The sequence below is a fragment of the Tamandua tetradactyla genome, chromosome 11 (assembly GCF_023851605.1).
Source record: "Tamandua tetradactyla isolate mTamTet1 chromosome 11, mTamTet1.pri, whole genome shotgun sequence".
Classification (NCBI taxonomy): domain Eukaryota; kingdom Metazoa; phylum Chordata; class Mammalia; order Pilosa; family Myrmecophagidae; genus Tamandua; species Tamandua tetradactyla.
In genome coordinates this window covers 26000954-26024613 of record NC_135337.1, presented here as the reverse complement: position 1 = coordinate 26024613, position 23660 = coordinate 26000954, and the positions used below count along the sequence as shown (strand labels likewise).

Here is a 23660-nt window from a genome sequence, read left to right as displayed (position 1 = left end):
CTAAAGGCTTGCCAATTGTATTGATATTTTCAAAAAACTAATTTTTGGTTTAATTCCATGCTTTAATTTTTTTTTCCATTTTATTTATCTTTGTTCCAATCTTTGTGATTCCCTTCCTTCTTCTTGCTTTGGTTTAGTCGCCTCTTCTTTTTATAGAATCTTCAATTGTGAGGTCTGATTTGAGATCTTTTTTAATGTAATCATTTAGACCTATAAATTTCACACTCAGCATTGCTTTGCTGCATCCCGTAGATTTCTTTTTTTTCCTTTTATTTTTTTGGCTTGGGCAGGCACCGGAAATCGAACCCGGGTCTCCGGCATGGCAGGCGAGAATTCTGCCACTGAGCTAGGTCACACTGCCCTATGATTTCATTTTAATTCACCCTGAGATATTTTCTAAATTTCCTTATGATTCTTCTTTGACCCATTGATTGAGTGCATTGTTTATTTTTACGTATTTGTGGCATTTTCCAGTTCTCCTTCTGATATTGATTTCTAGTTTGATTCCATTGTTATTGGAGGAGATACATTGTATGATTTCAATATTTTTTAATTTATTGAAATTTGTTTTATTTGTTTTATTGCCTACATATGGTCTATCCCGGGGATAGACCAGTTTGGTTTATAATTATCTTTCAAGTCCCTGTTTCTTCGTTGATCTTCTGTCTAGACGATTTATGCATGTTTGATGGTGGTGTATTAAAGTATCCTTCTATTAGTGTAGAACCAACTATTTCTCCCTTAAACTCTTCAATATTTGCTTCATTTATTTTGGAATTCTACCATTTTGAGTGTGTGTGTGCGTGTGTGTTATATCTTTGATAATTGATATGTTATATCAGTATATAGTGATCATCTTTGGTCCTTGCAACACGTTTTCACTTAAAATCTATTTCATCTGATATTAGTACAGATACCACAGATGCAGATCTCTTTTGGTTATTATTTGTTTGTATATATTTTTTCAACCTTTTCACTTTCAACCTACTTGTGTCTGTAATAGATTTGCTTTTTTATCCATTCTGCCTACCTCTGCCTTTTTATTAGAATGATTAATCTGCTTACATTTATATTAACTACTGATAAATTTTGAGCCATTTTGTTATTTGCTCTTTGGAAGTCTTATACCTTTTTTGTCTCTTAATTATTCTGTTACTGTTATATTTATTTGTTTTTTTTTGTAGTGTGCCATTGTGAATCTCTTCTCATTTCATTCTGTGTCTATTTTTCAAATATATTCTTTATGATTGATGTGGGACTTAGCCTAAGTCTATAAAAATCACTTTTGTTTTGATAAATTAATTTCTGTGGCATATATAAGAACTGCTCTTATATTCCTCTGACCCCCACCTTTCGTTATACTTGTTACAAATTACATTTTTAAACATTTTATGTCCAAAACCATAGACTTATAATGATCTTTTACGCATTTTTATTTCAGAACCTCTAAGAAGTAAAAAGTGTAGTTACATACCAAAAAATACAATACGATATTACTGGCATTTATAATTACCCATATGGCTATCTTTATTAGAGGTCTTTAATTTTTATGCTGCTTTGATCCACTATCTAGAGTCCTTTCCTTTCAGTCCAAAGAACTCCCTTTAGTATTACTTGTAAGGCAGGTCAAGTGGTGAAAAACTCTATAGGCTTATTTTTTCTGGGAAGGTCTTAATTTCCCCCTTACTTTTAAAAGACAGTTTTGTCAGGTATAAAATTCTTGGTTGGTAATTGTTTTCTCTTAGCACTTTAACCATTTCATCCTGCTAGTTTATTACCTCCATATTTTCTGATGAGAAATAGACACAATCTTTCTGGGACTCTCTTGCACATAAAACATTGCTTTTCTCTTGCAATCTTGAGAATTCTTTCCCTGTTTTTGGAACTCAATATTTGATTATTATATATATGAGCATCGTTGTTTTTAGTTCTTCTGGTTTGGGTTCAGTTGGGGTTCCTTAATATGTATTTTCTTTTTAATTAAATTTGTGATGTTTTCTGCCATTATTTCTTTGAATATTCCTCCTTCCCCTTTCTCCTTATATCCTCCTCTGGCACTCCCATAACGTGTATATTGGTATGCTTAATGGTGTTACACAGATCTCATCAGTTATACTAACTTTTTCCCATTTCCTTTTATGTTTCTCAGCATGAATCATTTCAATTTTCTTGTCAAGTTCACTGATATTTCTTCAGCCAGTTCCAATCTGCTGTGGACACTTTTTAAGTAATACTTCACTTCATCATGGTCTTTGAGTTTAGAATTTGTTTGTTTACTTTTAAAAATTTCTCTTTGAGGTTCTCATATTGTTTATTCATTGTTTTACTGATATCCTTTAGCTCTTTTTCTGTTCTTCCTTTATATCCCAGAGAGTAGTGAGGATTGTCTTTTTTTTTTTTTTTTTTTTTTTGTATCAAGGATTGTCTTAAGTTTTTGTCTAGAATGGCCAAAGTGTGGTCTTCTTCACTGAGAGTTCTGAATTTTTACCTAGCATCTTTGAGGAGACCATCATTTCTTGTTTCTTTCTTTGTCTTGTAATCTTTTGTTTCACACTGTATGTTTTAAAATTTTAATCTATTCTCTGATATGTCTGCCCTGAAATTTTTATCCACCTAATGACATGACAGTGATTTCCTTAAATTCAAGGAGGTTTTGATAGGAGTTACAAAAAAAAATCCAACACAAAAAGTACCTTTCACACTCTTGCAAATCAAATTTGTGTTGGTTGCTGCATTCCTTCAAAGTTAGCCCTCCTATCAGGAAGATTCACTCAAGACAAATATGAAGTGAAGGGTTCTCTCTGTCTCTTCTGAGTCTGAGTCTTGTCCTTGGCTCATACTGGCTCATGGCCTTAGAACCTCCCTGATTTACAGGAATATGAACATCCCCTATACCCTAATAGGGTAGACTTCTGCTCATCCCTAGGTGGTCAAGTGTTATGTGTTAAAGACAGTAATACTTAGCCCCAGACAACTGGGACTTAACTGATTCTAACACTGTTTAATTATCTATTAGCTGCTTCTGCCTGCAGAGCAAGTTCTGAGAGGGCAAGAGAGACTAGTTTCCTGGTTCAGTCTTTCATTCCACCACTGTAGAGATGTCACTTATATACAGGCACCCCAACATGTGCATGTGGGTTAACTCTGCTCCCTCTAGAAAAGGACAGGGACCCACAAAGGGAGGGCAGGCTGGCTCCACATGTATGAGGGAGGGTTTGGGAAGGCACTATCAAGGTCACCAGAAAATTTTCATACTGGTTTTCAAGTTTGGTTTCTTGATTTATCACTCACCCAATTATTGCAAGTTTTTAATTGTTTTCTTGAGGTTTTTTCTTAAGATTGTTTTTTTTTTTAATTAGAAGTGTTGTGAGTTTACAGAACAACTGTGCTTAAAATACAGGTTTCTCATATACTATCCAAACACCAACATCGTGCACTGGTGTGAAACATTTGTTAAAATTGATGATAGCACATTTTAATAATTGTACTATTAATTAAAATTCATGGTTTATTTTTGGTAAGAGAATCAGAGCGTTACAAAAGCATTATAAAAGATTTCAGATGGATATGATTTTAAATTCCCCTCTCTTTATAGTTATTTTATTTTTGTATAAAAGACCTATTTTGAATGGTTTTTCAATATGAGGGAGAAAGATTAGCAATAATTTCTCTACATCCCTTTTTTTTCTAAATTTCATAAATTTTTCATACGCCTTCTTTCCAATGCTTGACTTTATTTGCTTCTTACCAGTAGTCTGAAGAAAGGCGTGTTCAGTTCATTGGCTTGAAATTGACTATTTCATTTTTCTGAAATTTTTAGGCTTAGCCATTTTGCTTTTTATAAAACAGATGACATCTCTTTATAAGAAACAGAAATACAGCATTTTGGAAATAAATGCTGTCAGATTTCTTTTTTATATATATAATATTCATACAATTATCTGATATTTGCCTTCATTAATAAAGCAGTTACTTTATTCACTAAAATGTCAAAAAAAGTTCATGGTTCAACTTGAGGTTCACTTTGTGAACAATTGTATGGACTAAAATTTTTTAATATTTTTCAGTGCTGTTGATTGCACTTACAATATTGTGTTATTATTACCACCATACATTACAAAAACATTTCCATGATTTCAAATATGAAGTCTGAACATTTCAAGCACATTATGGGAATAATTAACTTCATATTCCTATCCCCACCCCTTCTTCTGCTAAATTATATTTGAGATTCTGACTCTAAGAGCTTGCTTATTTGAATTTTTTGAATCAATGAGACCATACAATGTTTGCTCTTTTATGTCTGGCTTATTTCACGCAACGTGATATCTTCAAGGTTCATTAATTTTGTCGCATGTGTCAGGACTTCATTCCTTTTTACGGCTGAATAATTTTCCATGTATGTATATACCACATTTTATGTATCCATTTATCTGTTGATGGACATTTGGATTGATTCCAAAAGTTGGAATAATGCTGCCATGAACTGTTTACTCCAGTTTTGAAGCTAGGTCTCTGAGTTTAATGTAATCATTTAGAGCTATAAATTTCACTCTCAGCACTGCCTTAGCGCCATCCTGTAAATCTTGGTATGTTGTATTTTCCTGTTCAATCACCTCAAGATATGTCCTAATTTTACTTGTGATTTCCTCTTTAACCCATTGGTGTTTAACTGCATGTTGTTTAATTTCCCATATTTATGAATTTTCCCTTTCTCCACCTGCTATCGATTTCAGAGGTTCATTCTGTTGTGTTAGAAGAATATGCATTGTATAATTTTAATATTTTCAAATTGATTGATGCTTGTTTTGTTACTCAGCATATGGTCTATCCTTGAGAATGTTCCATTGTGCTTGAGAGGGCGTATCCTGTTTTCCTTGGATGGAATGTCCTATATATGTTTGGTAGGTCTAATTGGTTTAGTGTATCATTCAATTTCTGTACTTCCTGGTTCCTCTGACTAGAAGTTCTATTCATTATTGAGGGTTAAATTCTCTTACACCTAATCTAGTACTGTCAATTTCTCCCTTCAAATATGTTAGCACTTGGTTCATATATCTTAGGTGCACATGTATTTATAATTGGTACATTCTCCTGTTGAATTTTTTCCTTTACCAGTATAAAATGACCATCTTTGTTCCTCATAACTGTTTTTGACTTAAAATATATTTTATTTGATATTAGTATAGCCACTCTAGCTCTCTTTTGTTACTACTTGGTATTTTGGTACCATATATCAAAAATTATGGTATATAATTTTTACATCCTTTCTCTCTTGACCTACTTGCATTTTTTTTTAATGTTAAGATGAGTCCCTTACAGACAGCATATAGTTGAGTGATATTTTTTAACCATCCTGCCACTCTCTGCCTTTGAGTTGAGTTTAATTCATTTACATTTAAAGCTACTACTGATAATACAGGGCTTTCTTTGCCATTTTCTATTTAGTCTTTTTTAAGTCTTACACTTTTTTGTCCTTTCTCTTCCATTAAGCCTACTTTTATATTTATTTGCTTTTTTGTGCTGTACTATATTGGGTGTTCTCTCATCTCTATCTGGAGATATTTTTTTATCTGTCTTCCTTGTGGTTCCCATAGGATTAAAATTTTAACATCCTATATATATAACAGTTATATTTGCTATTATACCAACTTAACTTCAATAGCATGTACATATACTTTTCCTACATCCCTATGTTTTCCCACCATTATTTTAAAACTTTGCTATCACATATCTTTGCATATTGTATGTACAAAAACCTAAATTAATCATTACATTTTTATGTATTTGATTTTAGTATCTGTAGGAAATAAGAAGAGGAATTCATACCAAACAATACAATGAAATAATACTGACATTTACAATTACCTAAATGGTTACCTTTACAACAGGTCTTTATTCTTTCATGCTGCTTTGATCCATTGTCTAGAGTCCTTTCACTTCATTCTGAAGAACTTCCTTTAGCACTGGTTTGTAGGGCAGGTCTAATTGTGGTTAACTTCCTCAGCTTTTGTTTATGTGAGAATGTCTTAATCTTCCCCTCATTTTTGAAAAAAATTCTTGCCAGATATAAAATTCCTGGCTGACAGTTGTATTCCTTCAGGACTTCAAGTATTTCAACCCACTGCCTTCTTGCCTCTATGGTTTCTAACGAGAAATCAGTACACAATCTAACTGGGACTTCCTTGTATGTAACAAGTTGCTTTTTCCTTGTTGCTTTTAGAACTATCTCCTTGTTCTTTGCATTAATAGTGTAATTCATATATGTTGGCATGTAGTTTTCTTCATGTTTATCTTGTTTGGTGTTCTCTTAGCTTCTTGAACATGCATATACAAGTTTTTTGCTAAGTTTGGGAAGTTCTTGGCTATTATTTCCTTGACTATTCCTTCTGCAACTTTTCTCTTCCTTTTCTTGGGACTCCTGTAATACCTATATTGGTGTGCTTGATGGTGCCCCATAGCTGTCTTGGGCTATTTCATTTTTAGTATTTCTTTTCTCTTTCTGCTCCTCAAGCTGACTCATTACAAGTGTATTTTTCTTCAAGTTCACTGTTTCCTCTTCCAGCTCCAATCTGCTCTTGAAACTCTCTTGGCTATTTTTCATTTCAGTTACTTGGTCTTCAACTTCAATAGTTCCATTTGGTTCCTTTTAAAAATGTCTATCTCTTTATTTAGAGATAGAATGAATATTGTTCATTCATTTTTTCCCTGATGTTCTTTAGTTTTTTCTCTTTACACTCCTTCATCTCCTTGAACATTTTTAATACCAATTAAAAAAAAATGCTTTGCTGGATATGTTCACTTTCTCATCTTCATCATTGGTGTTTCCACATTTTTATACTCTTCCTTTGGATGGGCCATTGTTTCCTATTTCTTTGTTTCTCTTGTACTCTTTTGTTGTACATTGTACACTTCAGTATTTTAAAATGTCAACTCTGGGATTTGCCCCCTGGGATGTCTCTTGGTTTTGCAACCAGCTAGTGGTAAGACAGAAACTGTCCTGAATTTTAGCCCTCCCATCAGGAAGGTCTGCCCAAGGCAAGTGCAGTGTGTAGGGTTTTCTGTTTTTTGGGGCCTCTGTCTTGTCCTGGGCTTTTGCTTGTTTTAGGAAATAACTCCCCTGCTGCAGGAGTTTGGTTGTCCTTCTGTTTCCCAGGGCACAACCCTCCCTCTCCAGGGTATTTATAGCAGGCTGGCTTTTGTCCCAGACTGTCTGCCTCTATAGCTTTTATTCCCCTTTCATTATCTCACACTGCTTTTGCTGGGAAACCAAATTCCGGGAAGAAGGCCATTCAAGGGAGAAATTTCCCAAGTCATTTTTTCCCAGCCAAGACAGGGTCTCGACCCTTGAAAGGGGCACAGACCTTCTCCAAAGTTCAAGAATGGTGCCAAAAGCTTCTCTGATAGCTCCTCAAACTTGAATTGTCCTGGCCTTCTCAGCAAATTCAGCCCTTTAGCTAACTGTCCCTTGCAGCCCTGAGAAAGCACTGCATCTTTAAATATCCACTCCCTCTGCTCTTGTACAGAGGACGGTTAAAACAAGGGCTGCTGCCCCTGTTTCCTGGGTGTGCCGAAACAATAGTGGCCCTCAGAGTTGGGAACCAGTGATTACAATCTGCTAATTGAAAGCTGTGATCAGGCAGTGCAAGGGTAGTTCAGTGGGACAATTCTCACCCACCATGCTGGAAACCTGGGTGCAATTCCGGGTCCATGCATCCACCCCCACCACCAAAAAAAAAATACAAAAAGCAAAAACTGTGATTAGTGATCAGCCTTGCTCACCCCTGTTCCTGAGGAAGACAATTGTTATGTCCCTTTCTGTCACCAGCAGCTAGCCAGTTACTGGAGTTACCAGTTCTATGGAGGAATGCCACAAGACTGGGTTTGGGTCCTGACAGCCTCTGTGCAGAAAGAGCAATTTACCATTCTTTACCATAATCTATCATTCTTTTCCTCTGGTTCTTCCCTGGATACTGTACCATGTTCCTTTGGCCTCTGTAGTTTCAAAATAGTTGTTTCAGACAGTTCCAGCCTGATTAATATTTATTTTGGTGTAAGGACTCCACCATCTTCCCCTGAAGCTCCCTGTTTTTATGGAGTTTTGAGGAAGATGGGTCTGCCAGCTTTTGCTAGTTTTTCAATGATTCCTTGGAACAATGGCATCTGGGAGTGTTTTATGTAGCTATCTTTGTCAGCTAGTTTCAGAGACTCGAAATCCAAAACCAAGGTGTTGGGAACCATGTTTTCTCCTTGAAGTCTGTAGGATTCTGGTGCTGGCTTGCCATAATGTTGGGATTTCCTTGGATTGCTTCTGCCTCCTGTCATGTGATGATATGTACATTTAAATCCCATTATTCTTACTTAGCTAAATCATCAAGAAAGCAGGACCATGTATGAAGTTCTGATCACAAACTAAGCAAACTGATGCTAAGATTGTTTGAACATTCCCCTGCCTAGAAATTCCATGCAGAAGATATATGCAAATAAATGGTGGCAATGAGGGGCAGGGCACTGTGATCTAGGAAATATTACAGCTAATATCAGTGGCCTTATCATCTTTCTCCCAAATGCAGAGATGCCTGTGAATAGATGAGCAGTCTTCCCTCCAAATATCTTGTTTCTCTGGGACTTGTCCTCAAGAGAAATCTTTACTGAAATAGCTGTGCACTATTTATCAATCACATCTATAATGAAGGCATCTAAACCACTGGACACTGGGAATCCCGGAGGGACCAGGTAACATCTTTTCGTACTTTCTTAGAATTTTTAGGTAAAGTCATCTAAATTCTTTGATTGCGATTCTGTCTCTAAGTCACTAAAGAGTCAAACAAGACTATGTTTCCAGTTTCCACATTTAAACCCTTTCATATACAATATATTCTTCTTTTTTTATGGAAAATTTGGTTGATTGATAAGACATATCCAGCTTATGAATTAGATATTATCTGAAATAGACTTAGACAGATGATTTCTGTCTAATATCAGTGGAGAAGGTATGAGTTCTGGACAGGGGGAATAACAACATGTGCATAGGTCGTCATGGGGACTGGCATTGTTCTGACTTATTCAATTTGACTAGCAGTTCAGATACACTCAAATGCTACACAGGAAATACTGAACAGAGCATAAAACAGGGAGTCAATGATGAGGGCAATAAAACCATGGGCCTTGCTAGTTATCAACATTGGTTATCTCAGGCTACAGCAAATTAGACACCTTTTGAGTCTCCAGGTTCCCTTTGGAAATAAGGAGGTTGAACTGGAAAACATTTAAGGCTCCTCTGAGTTCTCAAAATCTATACTATATTATGCTACATCATTGACCCCAGTTAAAGAGTAAATAGCACACATGAAAAATAAGAGAAAGTTAAAAAAAAACATACATTTTCTGATGGCTGTAAAAAAAATAATTTCAAGGGGATTATGTGACTATTATTGAGAAGCTCTTTGGAGTATGCTGTCTCTTGCTATGCAGAAGATAAAATAGGAACCAAAATTAAAGCAAGGACTCTTATATCCCACTTCCTTGTACCTTGCCAACTCTTTTTGTTTTGGTAGCTAATAGATGGCCTAAGAAATAAATCTACTGCTGGTTGAAGAGACATCTCATTCAAAGTCAGGAACCCAAAGGGAAAGCAAAACATGAATCTGGAAGAAACATTTTGATTAAATCCATGCAAGAGAACTTATTCTCAGTCAAATATTTACTGACCCCTTCACCGTTAATAAGGAGCTTTATTAAGCCTTAGTTCCTTAATGCCACACTGCAATGCAGGCCCAGTGTGGTCATATCTTCCCATTATTTCAAGAGAAGCAAGAAATTGGTAATAATATTGGTAATATTTTCAAATTAAAAAAAAAAGCTATACTGTGTAAGCTAATGATCAAAATAAAACAGCAACAAAAAGCTATTTGAGGTATATTCAACCATGTTCTGCAAATTGTTTAGAAGGTTCTACAGGGCAATTTATAATAAAATTATAAAATGTCAAAAGAAGGTAATTTAGTAAATGCCATAACATCACTTTGCATTTAAGAATAGGGGAAGACCTCAAAGAGATGCCATTTTAGCTGGATTTTATAGAATTTATTATAGTTCAGTTATGATTATAAAGTTATGATTATAAAGTAATAGGCTGTTACAGGAAATGAGATTACATAGATTGCATTTAAACAACTTCAAATTTGAATGTTAAGACATTAGAAAAACTCCTTTATTTCCAGGAGACAGAGCACCCAAATGGACTCAGGTTTAGCTTGTGTTTTTATATGTTTAGAGAAATGAGAATTTATAACTACAAAGGACTTTAGCCCTGATTTTATTTTTAGTTAATAATACAATTTAACACTCTTTGTCAGGAACCTTCCTGGACACATTCTGTGTACTTGGGCTAACATGGTGATTAGAGCGCAGCCTTCACAATTCTGGGACCTGGGGGGTCTGGAGGCCTCAGCTTTTAAAAAATCAATTACGTAGGATAAAAACTGTACCTACTTCAGAAAGTTAGAAGGTTGTTTTGAGGATAAGGAAGAAGAGTTTTTGTTTTGTTTTAAGTATTGCAATAATACTCTTTGGAGTAAGAACAACCAACATCGGAGAATATTTTCCCCTTTGCTTGAGCATGAAGTTATTGGGGGAACCATTAACTAAAAAGGCAAAATTAGATTGAAGAGAAGATTTGGCACATTGAAGATCAAACATTTTATTTTAGCCACAGTTCAGTTCAAGATGTCTATTAAAGAAGGCAATGACCTACTAGAACAGTTTCTACTTATTTACTCATCAAGTAAAGTAAAATATACCAAAAAGGGAACAGAACATGTTGATGTAAAGACAATGAGGAGTCATGTAAGTCTTACGCAGGCCAGGGAAAATGGTAAAATGTTTCTTAAGGAAGCAGAAGAAAATGAATTCTATTATTTCTTTACTGTTTTTGTTTTATCAATACTAGTAACAGGCAGTTCAAAACAACATTGGTTTTTTACATAATGTTAAGATTCACAAAATATTGAAACTAGAAGGGGATTTAGAGATCATCTAGTTCAAGTTTCACTTGAGATAGAAACTAATGCTTCAAGAGAATAAGTGGTTTGATCAAGTTGACACATGGTTGATGGAAAGAATAGACTGCCTTTAAACACCTAGGAAGCTTTACATGTTTAAGACTTTATATGAAGTTTCACCTATCAGAAAATATACAATTCCAATTCCTAAGGTCAGCTTGAAATTTGCTTTATTCCCATAAATTTCATAAACAAATCTGGTGCTTTTATTTTGTAACACAGAATGTTTATAGTCTTCCCCTGTTTACAAATTTTATAGCTTTTAATCACTAATGGAAACATTTATAAAGAGTTTAAGTACTAAGATTACATACATACATATATAGTTAATTTCTGCTGATTTCACACAAAATGACTTAGGTACAAGGGCATCTTAGTATCTTAGTATTATTTCTAAAATGCCAGAAAAAGCGAGGTACAAGTAAGCATCTCTGATAGATAAATATTCTAGCCATGGGACTAATGACTGATACTAATAAGTATTCTAACCATGGGACTAGCCACGGGACTAATGGCTAGTATGCTAGTCATGGGACTAACTAAATACTTATCAGGCTCTGACAACACACCCAGCTCTGTGCCTTGCACACAGGGAGCAATCAACACATAATTCAAGATCACACTGAAATTGGTAAGAGAAAACTGAAATGACTTTTCAGCACCCACCCCCAACACTAAGTTCAAATTCTCCACCCCACCAACTCTCAAAAGTTCAGAACTCTGAACTTTAGGAAGTGAGAAATCAGTGATGGGAACAAGAGGTAGAGAAAGGGAAGGAGGAAGTAGAGGAAAAGGCGAATGTGTCCACGTGTCTGTACTCAATCTAAGAGTCAGGTGTACAGTAAAACATTTTAAACATGCACTAATACTCTTCTTACCCTTCGTTTAAAATATTGAGCATTTATGTGTTCTAAGGTAGAGTGATTGCTTTTAAAATAGTGGAACAAAAATGATTTACTCATTTTATTGTTCAATTTTATAATTTATAAGAGGATATAATTCAAAATAAAACTTTTAAACATGGCTGATAGGAATAATTGATTTCAATTTTAACAATTAAAACTCATAAGTGAAATAGAAAGATACCTAAATTTCCTTCATCCTAAGATGTTATGGTTTTCAGAGCATATATGTTCCAAGAGATTTAAATATCTTGATAACTCTGACTGCAAACTTTTAGCATTTGGTATCCTCATTAAGTTAAAGTCTGTGCATAAACTTGGGTGGTAAAATGAGGATACTTAAGACACTGAACAGCTGGTTGGGTTCAGATGTATTCATAGAGCTACTGCAACCAACAAATTTAAGATAGGATCTGGGCAATACTTTAAAAATAATTGTGATATATATGGCAAGGATTAAATATTAAAACACATTCTCTCTTTTAAAAAAAATTAGTCAAAACATTTAAACTTTCCATAGTTGTTTTCATCCATGTAACTGAAAAATATTTGGTTCTGAGTTTCAGAGACTGTAAAAGGGTTACATTATGGGATAATCTTGTTTCAAGCTGGGAAGAGTGTACTACCTCAGGCCTTTTGTTACTGGGTGTCATTTTAGGACTCTTCCTCCTTTTAACCAAGTTACACATCTTGGCACACTAACTGTTATCTAATCATGTCACTCATAAAAGTCATAATTTCATCTAATGATTTTTCCCCCACAGGATAATTCTGCTTCTTGTTCTTCTACCACAATTACTCACTGATCTCTCTGGTAATCTTTTGTCAGTGGAACAGAGAATATATTGGAAAAACATTGGAATAGGCCTTCCTCTCCCATGCTACCTAAGAATGGTTTTGCCCTAATTCACAAATCTATGCTGAATGCTAATTAAATATTTACAAGGTACTTTAAACTCTTCCCTGAATGCTACTATGAAAAGAGGAACCTATGTTCATTTGAATAAACAGAAATTATTGCCCTTTCAAATTAAAAGCCTCTGCATTTAATTCAAATCAATTCAATGGCTTGAAGAAAAAAAGCAGGACAAAAAAAGTAGGACTTTGCCTACTATGTGCAAGGTCCTGTGCCAGATGAGGCCATATAAGTAAACATTCCAGGACCAGGGAATCTGCCATAAATTACATTTCATATTATTTGATTCACACGTGTCATTTTCTTCTTGGCTTAAAAGCTAAATTAAATGCAAAACACTTACCTTTTTAGCATTAAGTAGCATTGAATTGCTGCCTAACATACAGCACTCTATGTAGTTACATAAAGATCCAGTCTTTTCTACATATTAAAATATTTTTTTCACATTTTATTCATCAGGTTTTTAAAATTATTTTAGCATGAGGTTTCCATTTATTGTATCCAAAAATAAAAATAGCATCAAAGTCTTCTTGCAACTCCCCAAACACAGTTAGGGAATAATGATTATACGCTGCAAAAAAGTGTAAAACGCAATTTGTGCTGTGCCCCATTTACTAGAAAATCACTCCGAACAATGCATTTGGTACACGATATTGCTCTAGGGAAACTGGATCAGCATAGGAATGAATAAAGAACACTGCATTGGAAATTAGCTAATTCTGCTTCAGTGCTTTTAAAAACTATTTGTTATAATATTATTTCCTGTCAAGCACATAATGTGATATTTCCCTCAATAAAACTAAACAGTTGCTATAATTTCAGCTTCCCTCATTTTCCACTTTTTAAGCACTAAATATTTAAACAATGCAGACCTGGAAGGCTCAGGCTAGTCATCTGGTCTGCAACCTCCTTGCCTAATGTATAGTAACTATCCGTGCAGGGGTTGTTACATCGCACCGAGGTATGTGGTGGCAGCTGCCAAGGTCCTTACCTGCCCACAGGCCAGGCCCATTCCTCTTTCTCCCATGCCATGTGGACACGACAAATTTAACTCCAGGGCATCCGCTCCAGAAGACTTTAAGATACAGAAACGGAAGGAAAACGAAAGGAAAGGGTAAGGTTTATTTGCATAGTGATACAGTTTCATCATTGATAACTCAATAAAATTCACATATGTCAAACTTTAACGATTGCATTTTCTGGCATCACAGCTTTCTTGTGAGGTGTGTTCTGACTCACTTATGGTGTGTGTAACAACAATAACAACAATGGTTTCTAACATTTTTTAAGTGCTTAAAAGGTGCCACTCACTGCTGTTCTGGGCTTTATCTATTTTTTATCTCTAATTCTCATGATTCTGGGATACTGGTTCTATGGATGAGGTAACTGAAATATAGGAAGGTTTAAATGACAAGCCCCATTAATAAGTGACAGAGCAGAGATTTTAATTCAGGTGGTTTGAATCCCACATTTATTCTGCACTAAACAATTTTTATTTTTATAGTATCAAATCTTATTAATTCTGTATAGTTGGTGCGGGAAGTAGAAGTGAGAAGCAAAATGGAGTAGGCTAGTTGGAATGAGTGGGGTAAATTTTAACTGATAATCAATTTTATAACATTCAAACACTAATGAAGCACAGATAGTTTAGCCTTACTTAATAATTTAATGACAGTCCTTCTTATTTAATTCATTAATTCATTAGTACACAAATGGATCCTATCAAAGTGAACAAGCATTTAGTTCATTCTGAATATTCTTAGAATATTTGGATAATCTTAGAATTTTGGGAGGAAAGTCCATGAAAAATTTTGAGAATAAACAGAACACTTTTTATAGTTTAATATAGTAATTCGAGGAATGGGAATAAACTACATCATTCAAATTTTATATTCTTTTAACCTAACTGTTAGAATTTCTCCAACGCCACATTTTTTTCTTTTTTAAGTAAGGCCAACCGTGAGCATAATTGTCAGTTTCTACATTATTATAACATGCCTACAACATCATACAAAAGCTTTAAAAAAGTTCACTATTCTCTAAATATAAAAGTTTTGCTTAGGTGAACTGCTGTTTCCTCAAGCTTTCTCTTCTCTTCATAATTGTTCAATATTTTAGTTTATTTTTTCCTTCTGAGTGAATTTTAATTAGTACCTCAGCAAACATACCTACTTTTTTCATTAGTGAGTCTATTTTATCTTCTTGCATATTTGTGAAAGTCCATTTGAACATTCAGCTTGCTTTCTAGCATGGGATTATTACGGCTTTTTGCTTCCTTAATTCAGTTTTTTTGTTTCTTTGTTGTTCTTTTTTTTTCGGGGCGGGGTGCGTGGTCTGGGAATCAAAAACCCAGGTCTTCCGCATGAAAAGTGAGCATTCTAACACTGACCCATTTAATTCAGTTTTTAAATGCTTCATTTTATTTAAAAATTACCAAAGTCATGCCACTGTGTTCCTGCTGGTTTGGGAGTGAGCATGGACAAAGTACAGTTTGCTGAACTCTTGAGTTCTCATACAAAATCTGCTAAGGAATTTAGAATGCTTTGGTCAAATGGGCAATCTTTTTTGCATCCATCTACCTCCTCACATGGAAACTAGGTAATTTGACATGTCTCAGCACCATATTGTGTGAGAATAGCGAGCTTCATTAAAGGGTTGTATATAAACTATATGCAATACTGCACTCTTCCTATTTCTTAGTGATATCAAGTATTCCTTTTAGGTTTCTTTACTTAGCTGGAATGCAGACATTAATAGCAAATCGATTCAACAACATTTGGGATTAGATAAGCCTTATTGCACTTGTATATATATTTACATTGCAAATATATATACATATTACAGAAATGAAAAGGAATTCACTAAAAATTAAAATCTTTTAAAACCACTTATCCAATATTAAGTCTTTTTAGTGGCTAATTATTTAAAATTCCCCCAAGATTATACTCATGTACAAACAGCTACCCATCCTCCAGCTAGACAGGAAACGTCTCTGAAATGAGCATACAGGCTTAAGAAATGGAGACAATTCTGTTAACCAAGAGATAGGGAGCATTCATCTGGCATCTGCTTGAATATTCCTGTCACAGGATGCACACCACCTTAAAAAGCAGTTAATTTCATTTCCAAGCAACTCTAACCATTCAAAATGTCTTAATTACTGAATTAGCATGAAATGTTAAATTAACTTTAACTGGGCATGCATTCTGACTCTTGTTAGTCACAAGCTTTTTAGTTTAGTCACTTAGCCCAAAGCTTATTCTACCTCACCTAAATGATTATAAAATAACGGCATAATTAGGGCAGTGAAAGAGGAAATATTGCTGTTTCTAATTTACTACATTATCTATTTATCATCCATTTACTTATATGAAGTAGAGTTCACATATTAACAGCAGGGACTCTGGAACCAGATTTTGTGGGTTTGAATCCCACTTTTACCATATAAACAGGCTGTGTGGACCTGGACACTTTTTTTTTTTTTTTTTACCTACTGGTTTGCCTCAGTTTCCTCATTTCTAAAAAAGTGGAAAACAGTGGTACTAATCCATAGGGTTGTTGTTGTAAGGTCTAAATAATTTAACACAAGTAAATGAATTAGAGCTATGTCTGGAATATAGTAAATACTATATAAGTGCAAGCAATTACAATTACTGTCTGAGTTAGTTAGCTAGCTATCTTTCCATCTATTCACACAAGTATTTCCAACTTGTCTTTCCCGTTCCTTGATCTGAAAAGGACTTAAAGCAACAAACTTTGTGCTACATTATCTATACTTCTAGGGGATAAGATAAGAAAGAAAAGAAAACTATTCTATGGAATACTTTGTGCCAGTTTGAATCTATTATGTACCCCAGAAAAGCCATGTTTTAATCTTGATTGAATCTTTTTTTTTATTAATTAAAGAAAAAAAAGAAATTAACAAAACATTTAGAAATCATTCCATTCTACATACGCAATCAGTAATTCTTAACATCATCACATAGATGCATGATCATCATTTCTTAGTACATTTGCATCGATTTAGGAAAAGAACTAGCAAAACAACAGAAAAAGATATAGAATGTTAATATAGAGAAAAATAAAAATAATAATAATAGTAAAAAAAAGACACAAACAAACAAACAAACAGACAAAAAAAAAAAAAAAACCCTATAGCTCAGATGCAGCTTCATTCAGTGTTTTAACATGATTACTTTACAATTAGGTATTATTGTGCTGTCCATTTTTGAGTTTTTGTATCTAGTCCTGTTGTACAGTCTGTATCCCTTCAGCTCCAATTACCCATTATCTTACCCTGTTTCTAATTCCTGCTGGTCTCTGTTACCAATGACATATTCCAAGTTTATTCTCGAATGTCGGTTCATATCAGTGGGACCATACAGTATTTGTCCTTTAGTTTTTGGCTAGACTCACTCAGCATAATGTTCTCTAGGTCCATCCATGTTATTACATGCTTCATAAGTTTATTCTGTCTTAAAGCTGCATAATATTCCATCGTATGTATATACCACAGTTTGTTTAGCCACTCGTCTGTTGATGGACATTTTGGCTGTTTCCATCTCTTTGCAATTCTAAATAATGCTGCTATAAACATTGGTATGCAAATGTTCGTTTGTGTCTTTGCCCTTAAGTCCTTTGAGTAGATACCTAGCAATGGTATTGCTGGGTCATATGGCAATTCTATATTCAGTTTTTTGAGGAACCGCCAAACTGCCTTCCACAGTGGTTGCACCATTTGACATTCCCATCAACAGTGGATAAGTGTGCCTCTTTCTCCGCATCCTCTCCAGCACTTGTCATTTTCTGTTTTGTTGATAATGGCCATTCTGGTGGGTGTGAGATGATATCTCATTGTGGTTTTGATTTGCATTTCTCTAATGGCCAGGGACATTGAGCATCTCTTCATGTGCCTTTTGGCCATTTGTATTTCCTCTTCTGAGAGGTGTCTGTTCAAGTCTTTTTTCCATTTTGTAATTGGGTTGGCTGTCTTTTTGTTGTTGAGTTGAACAATCTCTTTATAAATTCTGGATACTAGACCTTTATCTGATATGTCATTTCCAAATATTGTCTCCCATTGTGTAGGCTGTCTTTCTACTTTCTTGATGAAGTTCTTTGATGCACAAAAGTGTTTAATTTTGAGGAGCTCCCATTTATTTATTTCTTTCTCCAGTGCTCTTGCTTTAGGTTTAAGGTCCATAAAACCACCTCCAATTGTAAGTTTCATAAGATATCTCCCTACATTTTCCTCTAACTGTTTTATGGTCTTAGACCTAATGTTTAGATCTTTGATCCATTTTGAGTTAACTTTTGTATAGGGTGTGAGTTACGGGTCCTCTTTCATTCTTTTGCATATGGATATCCAGTTCTCTAGGCACCATTTATTGAAGAGACTGTTCTGTCCCAGGTGAGTTGCCTTGACTGTCTTATCAAAGATCAAATGTCCATAGATGAGAGGGTCTATATTTGAGTACTCTATTCGATTCCATTGGTCGATATATCTATCTTTATGCCAATACCATGCTGTTTTGACCACTGTGGCTTCATAATATGCCTTAAAGTCCGGCAGCATGAGACCTCCAGCTTCGTTTTTTTTCCTCAAGATACTTTTAGCAATTCGGGGCACCCTGCCCTTCCAGATAAATTTGCTTATTGGTTTTTCTATTTCTGAAAAATAAGTTGTTGGGATTTTGATTGGTATTGCATTGAATCTGTAAATCAATTTAGGTAGGATTGACATCTTAACCACATTTAGTCTTCCAATCCATGAACACGGTATGCCCTTCCATCTTTTTAGGTCTTCTGTGATTTCTTTTAACAGTTTTTTGTAGTTCTCTTTGTATAGGTTTTTGTCTCTTTAGTTAAATTTATTCCTAGGTATTTTATTCTTTTAGTTGCAATTGTAAATGGGATTCGTTTCTTGATTTCCCCCTCAGCTTGTTCATTACTAGTGTATAGAAATGCTACAGATTTTTGAATGTTGATCTTGTAACCTGCTACTTTGCTGTACTCATTTATTAGCTTTAGTAGTTTTGTTGTGGATTTTTCTGGGTTTTCGACGTATAGTATCATATCGTCTGCAAACAGTGATAGTTTTACTTCTTCCTTTCCAATTTTGATGCCTTGTATTTCTTTTTCTTGTCTAATTGCTCTGGCTAGAACCTCCAACACGATGTTGAATAATAGTGGTGATAATGGACATCCTTGTCTTGTTCCTGATCTTAGGGGGAAAGTTTTCAATTTTTCCCCATTGAGGATGATATTAGCTGTGGGTTTTTCATATATTCCCTCTATCATTTTAAGGAAGTTCCCTTGTATTCCTATCTTTTGAAGTGTTTTCAACAGGAAAGGATGTTGAATCTTGTCAAATGCCTTCTCTGCATCAATTGAGATGATCATGTGATTTTTCTGCTTTGATTTGTTGATATGGTGTATTACATTAATTGATTTTCTTATGTTGAACCATTCTTGCATACCTGGGATGAATCCTACTTGGTCATGATGTATAATTCTTTTAATGTGTTGTTGGATACGATTTGCTAGAATTTTATTGAGGATTTTTGCATCTGTATTCATTAGAGAGATTGGTCTGTAGTTTTCTTTTTTTGTAATATCTTTGCCTGGTTTTGGTATGAGGGTGATGTTGGCTTCATAGAATGAATTAGGTAGCTTTCCCTCCACTTCGATTTTTTTGAAGAGTTTGAGGAGAGTTGGTACTAATTCTTTCTGGAATGTTTGATAGAATTCACATGTGAAGCCGTCTGGTCCTGGATTTTTCTTTTTAGGAAGCTTTTGAATGACTGATTCAATTTCTTTACTTGTGATTGGTTTGTTGAGGTCATCTATTTCTTCTTGAGTCAAAGTTGGTTGTTCATGTCTTTCCAGGAACCCGTGCATTTCATCTAAATTGTTGTATTTATTAGTGTAAAGTTGTTCATAGTATCCTGTTATTACCTCCTTTACTTCTGTGAGGTCAGTGGTTATGTCTCCTCTTACATTTCCGATCTTATTTATATTCGTCCTCTCTCTTCTTCTTTTTGTCAATCTTGATAAGGGCCCATCAATCTTATTGATTTTCTCATAGAACCAACTTCTGGTCTTATTGATTTTCTCTATTGTTTTCATGTTTTCAATTTCATTTATTTCTGCTCTAATCTTTGTTATTTCTTTCCTTTTGCTTGCTTTGGGATTAGTTTGCTGTTCTTTCTCCAGTTCTTCCAAGTGGACAGTTAATTCCTGAATTTTTGCCTTTTCTTCTTTTCTGATATAGGCATTTAGGGCAATAAATTTCCGTCTTAGCACTGCCTTTGCTGCGTCCCATAGGTTTTGATATGTTGTTGTGCTGGTTTGAAAGGAAGTATGCCCCCTAAGAAAAGCCATGTTTTAATATAAATCTCATTTCTTAAAGGTAGAATAATCCCTATTCAATACTGTATATTTGAAACTGTAATGAGATCACCTCCCTGGTTGATGTGATTTAGTTAAGAATGGTTGTTAAACTGGATTAGGGGATGACATGTCTCCACTCATTTGAGTGGGTCTTGATTAATTTCTGAAGTTCTATAAAAGAGGAAACGTTTTGGAGATTCAGAGAGACTCAGAGAAAGCAGAGAATGCTGCAGCAGCATGAAGCAGAGAGTCCACCAGCCAGCGACCTTTGGAGATGAAGAAGGAAAACACCTCCTGGGGAGCTTCATGAAACAGGAAGCCAGGAGACCAAGCTAGCAGATGACACCGTATTCGCCATGTGCCTGTCCAGCTGAGAGAGAAGCCCTGAATGTGTTTGCCATGTGCCTTCTCACTTGAGAGAGAAACCCTGAACTTCATCGGCCTTCTTGAACCAAGGTATCTTTCCCTGGATGCCTTTCATTAGACATTTCTATAGACTTAGTTTAATTGGGTCATTTTCTCAGCCTTAGAACTGTAAACGAGAAACTTATTAAATTCCCCTTTTGAAAAGCCATTCCATTTCTGGTATATTGCATTCTGGCAGCTAGCAAACTAGAACAGTTGTGTTTTCGTTTTCATTCGCCTCGAGGTATTTACTAATTTCTCTTGCAATTTCTTCTTTGACCCACTCATTGTTTAAGAGGGTGTTGTTGAGACTCCACACATTTGTGAATTTTCTGGCACTCTGCCTATTATTGATTTCCAACTTCATTCCTTTATGATCCGAGAAAGTGTTGTGTATGATTTCAATCTTTTTAAATTTGTTAAGACTTCCTTTGTGACCCAGCATATGGTTTACCTTTGAGAATGATCCATGAGCACTTGAGAAAAAGGTGTATCCTGCTGTTGTGGGATGTAATGTCCTATAAATGTCTGTTAAGTCTAGCTCATTTATAGTAATATTCAGATTCTCTATTTCTTTATTGATCCTCTGTCTAGATGTTCTATCCATTGATGAGAGTGGTGAATTGAAGTCTCCAACTATTATGGCATATGTGTCTATTTCCCTTTTCAGTGTTTGCAGTGTATTCCTCACGTATTTTGGGGCATTCTGGTTCGGTGCATAAATATTTATGATTGTTATGTCTTCTTGTTTAATTGTTCCTTTTATTAGTAGATAGTGTCCTTCTTTGTCTCTTTTAACTGTTTTACATTTGAAGTCTAATTTGTTGGATATTAGTGTAGCTACTCCTGCTCTTTTCTGGTTGTTATTTGCATGAAATATCTTTTCCCAACCTTTCACTTTCAACCTATGTTTATCTTTGGGTCTAAGATGTGTTTCCTGTAGATAGCATATAGAAGGATCCTGTTTTTTAATCCATTCTGCCAGTCTATGTCTTTTGATTGGGGAATTCAGTCCATTAACATTTAGTGTTATTGCTGTTTGGATAATATTTTCCTCTAACATTTTGCCTTTTGTATTATATATATCATATCTGATTTTCCTTCTTTCTACACTCTTCTCCATACCTCTCTCTTCTGTCTTTTTGTATCTGACTCTAGTGCTCCCTTTAGTATTTCTTGCAGAGCTGGTCTCTTGGTCACAAATTCTCTCAGTGACTTTTTGTATGAGAATGTTTTAATTTCTCCCTCATTTTTGAAGGACAATTTTGCTGGATATAGGAGTCTTGGTTGGCAGTTTTTCTCTTTTAGTAATTTAAATATGTCATCCCACTGTCTTCTAGCTTCCATGGTTTCTGCTGAGAAATTTACACATAGTCTTATTAGGTTTCCCTTGTACGTGATGGATTGTTTTTCTCTTGCTGCTTCCAAGATCCTCTCTTTCTCTTTGACCTCTGACATTCTAACTAGTAAATGTCTTGGCGAACGCCTATTTGGGTCTATTCTCTTTGGGGTGCACTGCACTTCTTGGATCTGTAATTTTAGGTCTTTCATAAGAGTTGGGAAATTTTCAGTGATAATTTCTTCCATTAGTTTTTCTCCTCCTTTTCCCTTCTCTTCTCCTTCTGGGACACCCACAACATGTATATTTGTGTGCTTCATATTGTCATTCAGTTCCCTGATCCCCTGTTCAAATTTTTCCATTCTTTTCCCTATAGTTTCTGTTTCTTTTTGGAATTCAGATGTTCCATCCTCCAATTCACTAATTCTAGCTTCTGTCTCTTTAAATCTACCATTGTAGGTATCCATTGTTTTTTCCAGCTTTTCTACTTTGTCCTTCACTCCCATAAGTTCTGCGATTTGTTTTTTCAGTTTTTCTATTTCTTCTTTTTGTTCAGCCCATGTCTTCTTCATGTCCTCCCTCAATTTATCGATTTGGTTTTTGAAGAGCTTTTCCATTTCTGTTCGTATATTCAGCATTAGTTGTCTCAGCTCCTGTATCTCATTTGAACTATTGGTTTGTTCCTTTGACTGGGCCATATCTTCAATTTTCTGAGTGTGATCCGTTATCTTCTGCTGGCGTCTGGGCATTTAATCAGATTTCCCTGGGTGTGAGACCCAGCAGGTTGAAAGATTTTTCTGTGAAATCTCTGGGCTCTGTTTTTCTTATCCTGCCCAGTAGGTGGCGCTCGTGGTGCTCATCTGTGTGCGGGTCCCACCAGTAAAAAATGCTGTGGCTCCTTTAACTTTGGAAAACTTTCGCTGTGGGGGGGGGGGGTCGCCAGCCGAAGCGGCTTGGGGGAGTGCCAATCCGAATCTCACAGCTGGCCCGAGGATCTGCACGCGGGGAGGGTCGCTCGCCTCTGCAGCTTGGGGGAGCACCTGTCCAAAGTTCCCAGCCGGACCAGGAAGCCACGTGTTTGGAAGGGACCCCGGTCGCCATTCTCTGCATCTTGGGGATCTCTGATCCAATTCTCCCAGCTGGTCCGGGGGGCCGCGCGTGGGGGGGGGCGCCAGCTGCTGTGGCTTGAGGGGACCACCTGTCTAATTCTCCCAGCCGGCCTGGGAAGGAGGGAGGGAGGGACTCTGGCCGCCTGCCGCCCCGGCCCAGGGAAGCCCGCGCCCCTCGGTGATCTCACCGGAGTGGGTTCTCCCAGCCAGTCAGCCGTTCCAGAATGGGGTACGCTGTCTTCTTAGTCTTTGTCATGGCTCCGGGAGCTGTTCTGTATCGTTTCTACTTCCCTAATAGCTGTTCTGGAGGAGGAACTAAGACCCGCGCGTCTTACTAAGCCGCCATCTTCTCCGGAAGTCTTGATTGAATCTTGTGGGAACAGCTGTTTCTTTTAATCCCAGTTCAAAACTGTAGGCCAGAAACTTTTGATTATACTATCTTCATGGAAACGTGACCCACCCAATTGTTCATATAACCTCTTGATTAGATGGAGTTGTGACGCCACCCATTACAGGTAGGTCTTTATTAGTTTACTG

The 23660-nt window shown here is 35.8% G+C and overlaps 1 protein-coding gene across 1 annotated transcript in view; it reads right to left on the bottom strand.

Annotated features, from left to right (window-relative positions):
* Nucleotides 1-23660, bottom strand: part of DPYD (dihydropyrimidine dehydrogenase) — a 961456-nt gene that overhangs the window by 299969 nt on the left and 637827 nt on the right. Inside the window, 1 exon segment of the mRNA XM_077120172.1 lies at nucleotides 13873-13956. Within this exon segment, the coding sequence (XP_076976287.1) occupies nucleotides 13873-13956 (84 nt within the window).